The sequence below is a fragment of the Cynoglossus semilaevis genome, chromosome Z, assembly GCF_000523025.1.
Source record: "Cynoglossus semilaevis isolate Cse_v1.0 chromosome Z, Cse_v1.0, whole genome shotgun sequence".
Lineage (NCBI taxonomy): Eukaryota > Metazoa > Chordata > Actinopteri > Pleuronectiformes > Cynoglossidae > Cynoglossus > Cynoglossus semilaevis.
Genome location: NC_024328.1, coordinates 3186707 through 3199822, shown reverse-complemented (window position 1 = coordinate 3199822; position 13116 = coordinate 3186707). Strand labels below are relative to the sequence as shown.

At 39.0% G+C, this 13116-nt stretch overlaps 1 protein-coding gene across 1 annotated transcript; it reads left to right on the top strand.

The window, feature by feature from the left end:
* The first annotated feature begins 111 nt into the window (after window positions 1-111).
* cnot6l (CCR4-NOT transcription complex, subunit 6-like) lies at window positions 112-9884 on the top strand. Its single transcript, XM_008335642.3, has 12 exons — window positions 112-642; window positions 2257-2378; window positions 2886-3072; window positions 3557-3642; window positions 3728-3817; window positions 4597-4665; window positions 5032-5189; window positions 5290-5444; window positions 6351-6502; window positions 6633-6860; window positions 7048-7250; window positions 7365-9884. Exons 2-12 carry the CDS (start codon window positions 2267-2269, stop codon window positions 7584-7586), a joined length of 1662 nt encoding a protein of 553 aa, XP_008333864.1. The 5' UTR covers window positions 112-642; window positions 2257-2266; the 3' UTR covers window positions 7587-9884.
* The last annotated feature ends 3232 nt before the right edge of the window (window positions 9885-13116 follow it).

Sequence of the window (13116 nt, the reverse complement as noted above, 5' to 3'; positions counted from 1 at the left end):
CTCTTTCAAGAACAATGACAAACTCAGTCAAAAACATATTAGGCATACATTTCAAAGTAGTCACACCTCCAAAAAAAAAACAAAACAAAAAAACCCCAACAACAAAACAAACAAAACAAAAACAAAAACAAAACAACCAACAACCACAAAACGTAATAAAAAAATACAATGGGGTTAGGATAGGTTAATTTCTTCTATCAATGTGTACAGTTTATTTGCATGGGTATTATTTATTCGTTTCAGACATTTTAGTAACAAAAGGATTTCATTTTAAGACCCCTAATGAAGGGGGGGGGGTTGGCATATCGACATTTGTGTACAGAATATTTTGTGATAATAATGATATTATTTACTAAAAACTGATTTCTTTTGTCATGGAGGATTACTCCTGTTCGAATATTTTGAGAGGACCAAAAGCCCCTATCTCTGGAACTGGACGAGCTCCAGTCGTGGAGAGCTTGAGGAAGCAAAGACGCACCTGTAAAACCAACTATAGCGGAAGTGACGTTCGTTGTTCGCATGCCCGTTTCCGAGACGTTCAGGGTCTGAACGACTGCTTTAAAACCGCAGCTACCGCTGCTGTTGCTACATGTGCACGCGACTTACCTACCGCAAATCCTCTTCTACTGCATACGAATGAAGGTATTGTCACCTGGCAGTTTGTATTCAGTGTGAACAAAATGTAGCGCCTTTATCCCGGGCCATGCATCAAAAAGAGATTGGCCACGTTTGGGACCGACTTTCCAAGCGGTGTTGTGTCCGGACAGCGTGCGTCTCTGCGGCCACGAGCCGAGAAATCAAGAGCGGTGTTTGGAGTCTGCCGCCCGTGCGTGCGTGCATTTATGTGTTCGTGTGGGATTTAATTAAATGTTGCTTGAGTGTGTGTATGCATGCCCCACGTTAAGCGACACTGTGGGACAGCTGGTGTTCGGAAACAATGTTCCTGAACTGGGGCGCAGGGCCCCTGTCACCGTTGTCTTGAACGCACCCGTGCGCGTTTGTCACTTTAGACATGACGACTATGTTTGGACACGCGGTTAAAAGATGTCCGTGAACTAGTGATGTGTCGTTCGCGAGTGATTCGTTCAAAATGAACGAATCGGTCTTTCTATGACTCGTGATTCCCAAATCATATAAAAGATTTGTTCATATTGAACTCACGAATTACTCACAAATTACTCAATGCGAACTAATCACTCACTGTGAACTAATTACTCACTGTGAACTAATCTTTCATTGCAAACGAATCACTCCCTGTGAACTAATCTTTCGCTGTGAACTAATCACTCCCTGTGAACTAATCTTTCGCCGTGAACTAATCTTTCACTATGAACGAATCACTTCCTGTGAACAAATCTTTCGCTGTGAACTAATCACTCCCTGTGAACTAATCTTTCGCTGTGAACTAATCACTCCCTGTGAACTAATCTTTCGCCGTGAACTAATCTTTCACTATGAACGAATCACTCCCTGTGAACTAATCTTTCGCTGTGAACTAATCACTCCCTGTGAACTAATCTTTCGCTTCGTTCTCGCAGATTCGTTTCATTTGTCACGTGAAAGACAGCTCGGGTCTTTTTTGCTCTCATTCATCTTCACATTGTGGTGTGTTTTTATTTCTTAGCTTTTCGCATGGTTTTAATTGCTTATGGCATTTTGTGTACTTTGTAGACTTGTAGTCAGCGGAAGCAAACCATGTTGCCTTCCGTGTTTCGTGTCGCAGCCTTCTTTACAACGCCCACAATAGGTCTAAAGCGCCACCTGCTGTAAAACGAATGAAATGATTAGATTCGTTCATTTTACTGTTCGAGAGTCAAAGATCCGAATCAGTAAAAAGAGTCGGTCTTCCCATCACTACCGTGAACGTGGTTCTTACTTGTTATATATGTAAACTTGGCTAATTTTACATAATGTTTCGATTCAAATTAACAGTTAAGTTCGGTTAACGTTTGTCCACTTCCCCAAATCTTTAAAGTCACTCAAACAGGCAAAAGGACAAACATATATATTTTAAACCTAATGACTCTTTTATTATTATAACTGTACCAAAGAGGAGTCATATCGATAAGCACGTAAAAAGTCACTTTTGTTTTTAAAAAAATAATGTTTAAAAAGTATGTAAAAATAATAATACAAAATAATTTTATGTAAATGAACCCACCCTTCTTTTACATCTTTTTATTTATTTCTCACCATTTATTACCCATGTTTTAAATTGCCAAATGACATTTAACTGTAATGTATTAATTTTCCCAGATTACCAGGTATGCCAAAGGACAAATATGAACCTCCAGATCCTCGCCGATGTTACACCATCATGCCAGCTGAGGAGGCGGCCAGTGGGAAGAAGTCTCACTGGACAGAGCTTGAGATTTCTGGTCTGTCGAACCACTTAATTACACATTTGTTTTATTAAAGTACATACCAAATGTCATTGTTAATATTTTTATTAACTATTGATACGTATTCATTACAATGTATGAATACATTGTAGGTCAGACTTTAAACAAGGTCTAGCATTTAATAGAAATGTGCTGCTCTTCTAGTTTGTCTTTTGAATCAATGCAACCACTAATGCAATGATTCACCTTTCACTTCATAGTTCTAAGTGACAGATTTGGTCCTAAGGCAGAATTAGTGTCAATGCTTTACCTTTAAAAACAATATCAGCTTTTCAGACGTCTTCTCCTCCAGGCATCTGTGGGCTTTTATGTTACATGATGTACTCACATTTTTATGATGTTTTTTTCCTCTGATCAGGAGTTGTCATGTAGACACCTATTCAAACACTGTGTTAGAAGAAAAATATAAAACAGTTTAAAAAAGGTTCGTTACAAATGTCAAAACCTCTAAACATTTGGTGTGTTGTTCTTGTGATGTTTCAGGGAGAGTGAGGAGCCTGAGCAGCTCTCTGTGGACACTCACTCACCTCACAACACTTCATATCAACGACAACAACCTGACCCGCATCCCGCCCGACATTGCGAAGCTGCCCAACCTGGTCTACCTGAATCTGTCTTCCAATAAGCTGCGAAGCCTGCCAGCTGAGCTAGGCAATATGGTCACTCTCAGGTGGGCTGCACCGTGATGCTTTCAGGGTCATTAGGGAAAAATGGGATTCGTTAAAAGTGCAGAAAGAAATAAAAACAATTTGTTGTACAGCATTAAAATGATAGTGTTTTTCACTGACCAGCTTCACTGGAGTAAATAAGTCACAAAATAATGTGACAGTTAGTGTACTCTATTGTGCAACTACTTCAACTTAAGTAGATTAACATAGACTGAGAAGGCTCTGTTTACATATTCCTTAGGAATGTTAGAGACAAACACATTAGTGTTAATCCTTCAAATAACAGAACAAAAAAGTTTAAAATTTGTTTTGTAACTTTTGTTCTGTTTTAAGGTTTTTTTTTAGTATGCTTCTGACTGCATGTGAATAGTTTTAAGGACAAAGTACTCTCTAGCAGATGAGTGATATGTGAGGTAATATTACATAGGTCTGTGTCAGAACATTAGAGAGAGAGATAATGTTTTGTGATGTCTTTGTCTTTGACAGGGAATTACTTCTAAACAACAATCTTCTGCGAGTTCTGCCTTATGAACTTGGTCGTCTGTTCCAGCTCCAAACACTAGGACTGAAAGGTCAGTGTGTGCAGTTTGTATCCAGACAACATTTGGAAAGCACACTGAATTATATATAACTATATTGGACCTGCTCGTTGTGCAGGAAACCCTTTGTCACAGGACATCCTCAACATGTACCAGGAGCCTGATGGGACCAGGAAGCTTCTCAACTACATGCTCGACAATCTAGCAGGTCTGCAGCTCCACTCTTCCACCTTTAACACAGATCTTCATTCAAAAAGTGTTTCCACTACACATTACCAGAAACTTCTAGCTCTTGAACTACTCCTAGTGTAGTGTAGTGTATCACTAGTCCATGTACTAATTCCTACAGTATAGACCAGGGGTGTCAAACTCATTTTCACCAGGGACCACATCAGCAATACAGTTCCCCTTGAAGGACCAGTTGGAACTGGTAGACTGTATAAATCAGGGGTCCCCAACCCCCGGTCCGCAGACCAGTGCCAGTCCATAGGTCATTTGGTACTGGGCCGCAGTGGGACCATTTTTACTAATTTACTTCATTCAAAGAAAATCCAGTGATATCCATTTGCTTTCTTTATTTAAAGATAATCTGGCAAAAGATAATCTAATTTTAAAATAATAGATCATTGAGACTCTGATACTAATAGAATAGAAGTATAAAAGATGTTTTAATTTGAAAATGTACCGGTCTGTAGTAACGGGTGGTACTAGCTGTTTTGTTCCAGTCCTTGGAACACAAAAGATTGGGGACTTTTAATTACTAATAAATACTACCTATAAATAAGGCAAGAAACTCTGCTGCATGGCAGCCGCAATAAAGCAGAATATCGGCTTTATTAAAAGCTTTTCAAGTTCCCACGGGCCACACAAAACAGCTTGGAGGGCTGCATTTGGCCCCCGGATCTTGAGTTTGACATGTATTGTATAGACTTATCTCAAAAAACTGATCAGATCCACAGTATCTAACAGTAAATCTCAATTTCCCAGTTCATCCAGAGCAGCTTCCACAGAGACCATGGATCACTCTGAAGGAACGAGACCAAATGATTCCCACAGGTACCAGAACCTTCTTTTATTTATTATTTATGTTTAAGTTTTAGTTCTGCACACCTGGAGAAAAACTTGCTTTCATGCTTTAAAGATAAAACCAGTCAAAGAAAAAAATAAGAAGAAAATAATATCTGAAAAGTTGCAAACATTTCAGTTTCATATTTACTGAAATTGCATAAAAAGTTAGATTAGTAAAAAGGTTTTTGTGAAGATTAATCTGACAAAATTTTCACAATTTTCCTGATCTACTGATTAACCATGATTAGTATATCATGGTTAATCATGATTAATTGTGATTAATCCACAGATACTCTGTGATTAATCTTATTCAATAGTGTAACTGATTGACAGCCTTTATTTGGCCTTCTCCAGCTGTGTTTACCGTTATGTGCTACAATGTCCTGTGTGACAAGTACGCCACGCGGCAGCTTTACGGATACTGTCCATCTTGGGCACTGAACTGGGAGTATCGGAAAAAAGGCATCATGGAGGAAATCACCAACTGTGATGCTGACATCATCAGCCTGCAGGTAAATGAAGAGGTCAAGGATTTTAGTGCCCTGCTGTTTTCTTTATCTTGTATACTGTCAGGTGAACCCCTTTTTTTTATATATATATTTTTGTCTGCAGGAAGTGGAGACAGAGCAGTACTACACTTTGTTTCTGGAAACTCTAAAGGGGCGCGGCTACGATGGATACTTCTATCCAAAATCTCGTGCCAAACTGGTGTCGGAACAGGAGAGAAAACGCGTAGATGGCTGTGCTGTGTTTTTCAAGACTAACAAGTGAGTTAAAAGTTTACTTTTTCTACATTTTATGAGAATTCTATTTTTTCAAAGCTCTGACTTTCTCCAACTTTTCTAACAGTATACAGGGAGTCCTCTGTCTAAGACGTCCTTGACCTACGGTGTTCTCGTTGTTTCCCAGGGTGTACTCGATACATTGGATTGTGCTAGAATGACTTTCTTTTGTGTTGTTGTTTGGGAACTTTGTCCTTCATTATGGCTCCCAAGCATAAATCAGACTCTTCTGATGTTTAAATGTCCTAGATCATATGTGTCAAACTTAAGGCCCAGGGGCCAAATGTGGCCCGCCAAGCCGTTTTGTGTGGTCCGCCAAGCCGTTTTGTGTGGCCCGCGGGAGCTTAAAAAGTATTTAGTAAAGTCCATGCAGCAGAGTTTCTAAACCTGAGAATTTAAACAGTTTTTTTATTACACAGCAAATGAACTATATTTGTAATAATAATCAATTACAGAAACATGTATTAGGCTGTTATGGGGTAGTTACATCTATACCAGTGCTGCCCGACCTTTTCTGTTGTTACCTGCGACCATCCATCCATCCATCCATTATCGTCAGCTTATTTGAGGCCGGGTTGTGGGACATGGGACCTATTTCTTTAAAATATTGCCAGATTATCTTTGAATACATTTTCTTTGAATTAAGTAAGTTAGTAAAACTGAAGTAAACACTGTCTCACTGCGGCCTGGTACCAAATGACCTATGGACTGGTCCGCGGACCGGGGGTTGTGGACCCCTGATCTATATAGTGTTTCATTTACAACTGGCCCTTGAAGGAGTACTGTATTGCTGATGTGGCCCCCAATGAAAATGAGTTTAACACCCCTGTCCTAGATGATGTTACCACTGTGTTAGACTTTCCTGAAAACCGCTTCAACTTGGTCCTGCAGATTCACTCTGGTGCAGAAACACACCGTTGAATTTAACCAAGTGGCCATGGCCAACTCCGAGGGCTCTGAGGTCATGCTGAACAGAGTGATGACCAAAGACAACATCGGTGTGGCTATTCTCCTGGAGATCCACAAAGACACATTTTCTGGTGGTAAGAAAACTGAAAAAGTGAATGAGAGCAAAAAAAACCCAGCCTGTCCAGACAATAGGAGATTATTGTTTGTCTACAAATATTTTCTTCCCTCTGCATCTGAAATGTTTCTCCTTGTCTTTGTTCTCAGGCATAAAGACTCCACAAGACCGCCAGCTCCTCCTGGTTGCCAACGCTCATATGCACTGGGACCCTGAGTACTCGGACGTGAAGTTAATCCAGACAATGATGTTCCTGTCGGAACTAAAGAGCATTGCTGAGAGAGCTGCAGGCTCAGTGTTGAGCGGCTCGCCCACCCCTGATCCTGGCTCCGTCCCCATCGTCCTGTGTGCCGACCTCAACTCTCTGCCAGACTCAGGTAGTACTCAGTGGGGTGAGCTGCACGTTTCACAGATGCTGACACTGTAGCACAGATATTATACCAGCAGTAAAACACCAACTGGTCATGAACCTATGCCCCAGTAAATACAGTAAAGTTCAGAAAAGTCGCAGCTTCTCTCAGCGAACATAAAACCTAACAGCCTGTTATCATTGTTTCATTTCAGGTGTAGTCGAGTACCTTAGCAATGGCGAAGTAGCCGAAAACCACAAAGACTTTAAGGAGCTTCGCTACAACGAATGTCTGTCCAACTTCAGCTGCAACAGCAAAAACGGCACCTCTGACGGAAGCATCACCCACAGCTTCCAGCTGAAGAGCGCCTACGACAGTGACATGATGCCTTATACCAACTACACCTATGATTTCAAGGTAAAAACAAAAGAGAACAAATTACTGTTAAATTCTCTCATGAATCTGAATACAATCACATTTTTATCAATACTTGTGAAAACCCACCTCCAACCCCCTCGTCTGTGTCTACAGGGTGTGATCGACTACATCTTCTTCTCTAAGACCCACATGAGCGTCCTGGGGCTGCTGGGACCGCTGGACAGCCAGTGGCTGGTGGACAACCACATCACGGGCTGCCCGCACCCCCACATCCCCTCAGACCACTTCTCCCTGCTGGCCCAGCTGGAGCTCCGCTCACCCCTGCCCCACCCACTCAACCCACTGAACGGGCTGCACCTGTCCATCAAGAGGTAGTGCAGCCTGACGGAAGCCCCAGCTCACCTCACATTTTGAAACACTGGCCCCGCCCCTCCCTCCGTCTTTCTACAAGACTGTGTACAGATAGTTATTCTATGCCCCAGCTCACACCGACCAATAAGAGTCAAGTCTTTGGCCATCATTATTTTTGCACACTGTAAATGTTTTAATTTGTTGTTTTTCTTTCCCTTTTAAAAGTCTTGATACCAAATGTTGGGTTTGATAAAACCGCGATCACAAACCTTTTTTAGATAAATCTATTAGATAAATCTATACTATGTCTCGGCTGACACGAAATTTTTATTTTTTTTAATTTTTTTTTTAAACCTGAGACAAATAGTAGCACTACACTACTACAGTGTTCGTGAGTGTGACCACAAAGACCTGAGCATTATCAACAGTGTTTTATTTTTCGTTTGAGCGGTGAATACAGTAGACTTAAAGGTAGGACATGCAGCAAGTTGTTATAAGTTTGTAAAGTGTGTGCCCCCCCGAGTTCCCTCTTCTTTCTGGGCTGTAAACACTGTTAATTTCCTTCCCCATGACTTTAAGCCTTACATACAATATAATTTCTCTTAAGACTTGTTCTTTAAGTTTTTAAATATCTAATGAGATTTCTAACTCATGCGCCCCCAGAGGACTTCTTTGTTTTTTAGATGGAAGACATCAACTGGCTCTGTTTACCATTGGTTAATATTTCTTTCCAAACCTCCAAAGGAAGGTTTAAAAAAAAAAAAAAGTTTTGATTTTTTTTTTGTTTTGAAATTCCTGCATTATCTGCCTTTAATTCTATTGAATGAAAGGGGGAAAAATAAATTGTTACGTCTGTTACGTAGCAGAATGCGACAGTTACAGTGATGTCAGGTCCGTCCTGTCGTTTGAACCCAGGTCCTGTGTTAACGATGGTATCATGTTACTTCCTCAGATACTAACATTGTCAGCTCTCAGCTGTAGCTTCAGTCGATGTCATGACTGATGGGAGGTAAAGGAATCCTAACTCAGACATGAGCATTAGCCTTATTTAGAATTTCAGTCATTAAAGAGTGTCACCTGACTAGCCAAAGAACTCTCTCCCACGCTGACTGACCTGTGCAATAATATAAATAATAATAATTAAAAATAGTAATAGTTCTACTTGTACATTGGTACTGAAAACAAATCAAAAATCTTCCTGATCAGTATCAACCCTCAAAGTCTGACTGTCAGTTATTGATTAGACGTATTAGCCCTTTATCTCGTTCGTGGTATCTCAGGGGCTTTGCTATGCATAAAGCTGTACCTCGCAAACTAACCAACACTTCAAGGTGGCACTGTGTACGAACAGAACCACTCAGGAGGCTGTCCTTCTGAAATCATCCGTGTACGCATCTGGACGTTGGTCCGTCTGAACAGACCGGTTAAGGACCAGTGTCCAGATTCTGTATTACCGTACGTATGAAAAGATTCTAGACGTTTTAAGTGCATTTTTTCAGATTACGTAGGTTTTTCTGGGTACTACAGATAACGGATTCCATTTTTTAATTTTTTCGTGCTGGGAAGTTATTTCAGTTCTGAGAAATTTTGGTTCTGCATAGAGATTCTGTACATTTGCACAGATCTGAGTTTTTGTATGTTTGAGTATATGATTGTTCTGGATTGTCATACATACCTGGAGAACACTCCAGATTTCACGTAATTTTCACATAATTACATAAGATTGCACAGATTGCAAACCTGCCTGGGTGTCCATCATTGCCTTGCACATTATGAATGTTCATTAACAATTTGCAAAAATGCCCATTATTCAGAAAGATTTTGAACATCTGTACAGGTTCAGGACATTTGCTCAGATTCTTGATGTTAAGGAATCCCTAAGCATTTGCGTGTCTGGACATTTGTAGCATAAAACATGTTTTGACATTCAAACCCACTGTACCAGATGTTCCTAAGCGCACATAGCTTTGCCTGGGTGTTCAGAATGGTTCTGTACTTTCATATTTACACATGTGTAAATATTTTACATGTGCGTACATATGTGTGTACATATTCTAAATGTTTGAATGAGATGTAGAGATTCCAGAAGTTTAAGGTAGGTAAAAATATTCTAAAATATTTCACCACATTTGTTGTGTTATTGCAAAAAAAAAAAAAAAAAATCCCATGTCTTTGTGCATTTTTGATAAAACACTACTGCCGCACCTTTGATCCATTTTCCCCTGAAAACCTTTTGGAAAAATGAATTTATGACCTGGCAAACAAGTTCTAAAACAAAGTGTTGAAATAAATTGGTTTCAGAGACTGGATTTTTAAAAAACAGCATTGTGTGTGTGTTTCTCTTTGAAAGAATCTGATGTTAAATTCATCCTTTAAATTTGTTCACAGTGTTTAAGTCCAAATTGTGACCTGGAAACGACTGTAGGAATTGATGATGATGGAAAAACTAAGGATGAACTGAATTTTGAAAGTGTTTTTTAAATATCAAGGTATTTTCCTATATATTTTGATGAGCTCAATTTGTCAACTTGGGCTGACTCAAAGCTAAATGTACCTAACTTTCCATTGCGTAGCTATATTTTGAATATGTTTTAGCTACCTAAATGTGTTGCTGGCAAATGTTTTAAAAGAGCCATGACACATATTTCACTATAGAAACATTATGCCACCAAATAAAAACAGTTAAGAATGTTAGCAGATGACGGTCATATAATGGTGAGAGTAGAGAGCAGAAGGAAGGAAACCGGGTGGAGGTGGAGGATTGATGTGAAGAGGAATGAAGGTCAGCAGGAGCAGGACAGAACATATGGGTGAGATGAGTGGAAGAAAAAAATGTGGAGGTAGTAAAAGTGGATGAGTTTAAATACTTAGGGTCAACAGTCTAGGCTCCAGAGTAATGGACAGCACACAGAAGAGATGAAGAAAAGGGTGGAGTGTCAGGAGGGATTGATGACTGAAGAATAGCAGAGTTGAAAGAGAAAGCTCACTAACCTGCAGGGATGAAATGAAAAATCTCCATCTGAACTCCTAGTCAACTTGACACTGACACAGATGATCTATATTTGTGAACTGGATGAATGACAAAACTGTTGCTTAAAGTTATCTAAAAAAAAGAGAAATATTACTTTTTGCTGACATAATTTATCAACTTAATATATAAATTATAAATAAATATATCATCTCAGTTCCACAGAAAAGGGTGTGCAATAGCAGAAGTTCAACAGGATTTAATCTAAACTGTAAAGTGTCAGCATTTTTAAAAAAATATTTCTTTTTTGAATTTCAATAGATAAAAAAAAAGGCCATACGTACAAATGGTTGTTTGTCTCTATACGTTGCCCTATAATGGACTTGTGGCTTTAGCACCAATCAGGTCATTATAGGGTCCCAAAAAGTGTTACCCTTTAAAAGCAAGGAAGACCATTTAGAATTAAATTAAAAATAACAATAAAAGTTTTTATAAAAGTTTTATTAATGCAGAAATAAACAACAATAACAAAGTGTCTTCCTAATAAAATTCCAAAATGGTTAATTATAACTATAGCTTTTGTTACAATAAAATAATTTGTTAGAGAAAAACGATGTAATCCATTTAAAATGATACAAAAAGCTGCAGGAGGTGAGCAGAGTGTGCATAGCTTATAACCTGCCTCCAGACAAACAGCAAACACAACAATGTACAAAATGTTAACACATCAAAATCACGACAACATTTTAAATATCAACTCAAATCCCAAATTTCAGTGGTTTATCCCAAAACAATGTGACAAAAAGAACAAATGAAAAAGTGAATGGGAAGTGAAAAATACGTGAAAAAATAAGAGGGGAAAAAGTGTCACTGTTGATGAAAAATAGGTAAATGATATTTGACCAATTTGATTTAAAGTTTTTTTAATACTAAACACGGATGTTTCCTATGGTCTATCTTCTGTTGAAGTTGAATTCTGAAACTGACAACTCAAATTGTCAAACATTTCCTATGCTGGTTTGAAGATATAGATTTTAAACCTTGAAATTATATATCAAAATGTAAAATAAAAAACTGCAGGGAAAATTCAAACGGTCTTTAAATCTGAGGCCAAAAAGTCTCTCATGCAACAATAATCTGGGATTAAAACTGATGATGTCATCACCCAGCCCGCTGACTGATGACATCCAATTTAAATTTCCCTAATTTCGCAGCGTGAAATTAGTGGTGTAAAACTGGATACAAATTTTTGGAATAAATGATTTTTCAAAGAACGGTAAAGAAAAGTTACGGGACCATCACATGTCTGCTCCACCAGGGGGCAGCAAAGATTGAACTACACAGTGTGTAATTCTACCGTACAAAACTTTAACGGAGGAAAAACCGAGGGACACATACAAAGGCCGGGAGTCTCTAGAGCCAAAACACAAAAACTAAAAATGTAAATTAAAGTTTCTCTGTTCACCACAGTCGACACCATCATAGACTATTGTGGATCATTCAAGAGAAACACATACTGTACACACATGCACGCAACAACACAGATAGTGGTCTCATGTTTTATAATCCTGATCAACAGGGAAACAAACTCAAACTAAAGACCAAATGAAACGAGTGGCCTTTTCAAACACACACCTCCTTCAGAGCTGATGACTGAGCCCAAAATTAAATGTCAGCACAGCAATCATCAGTTTTAAATCTAAACTGATAAATCTCTCTAAAGTTGCAGGTTTCTATGGTGAGGTTCCATTACAATCTATTCACATCATCTAAATGTTAGACGGACTGTTCCCACAGGATATCATCTCAGAGGAAATACAGATGTTGTTGATCCTCTTTATGACGTTGGTGTTTGTAATCCAATTGTTTTGTTTTACCTGATATGAAGTGACCAGTGTCTCTGTGAGACAAAAATCACTGATTAAAAAAGCAGACTATGGAAATATTTCAGACTGATGAAGACATTAGGAGCTAAGAGTGTCACAAAAATGTTAAATTCCTTATTATCCTCGCTGACAGTCACGTTCGTTTGGCAACTTAAACTGTTTCCAGCGTTAATGTGTCAAAACCTTAGACAACCGCATTATAATCTAACCTCAGATTATCCTACCATCATGAACAAATCATGGAAACTGTAGTTCACTGAGATTATAAATAACAACAGACTATTTTCCTCTGTCTGTCTGCCACTAGTTTTTATATAGTTTTTTCCTATGACACACAGACACACACACAAACTGAGTATTTAAGGCTAATCATAGCTTGTTTCCAGCATCAAAGTTAGACATTCTGATGCTTATTTATGACACTGACATGAGTGTGTAGAGGCTGATATCTTAGCTCTGAGCTTTGTTTACTGTGAAACAGAAGCAGATAAACAAACAAACGGAAAAAAACAACAGGTAGTGTCAAAGGAAGCATTAGTGCTCTTGCTGTTGTCGCAGTTCAGACTCAAACTGTGAAACATCTCACGTAAAGTGCAAAGAGTTTTGTTTTTTCCCGTCATGGCCTCCAGACCTGCTGAAGCTCTGGGGAGAAACAAGGTCCGCAAGTTTAATGGGTCTCGATGACGACAGGCTCGTATCC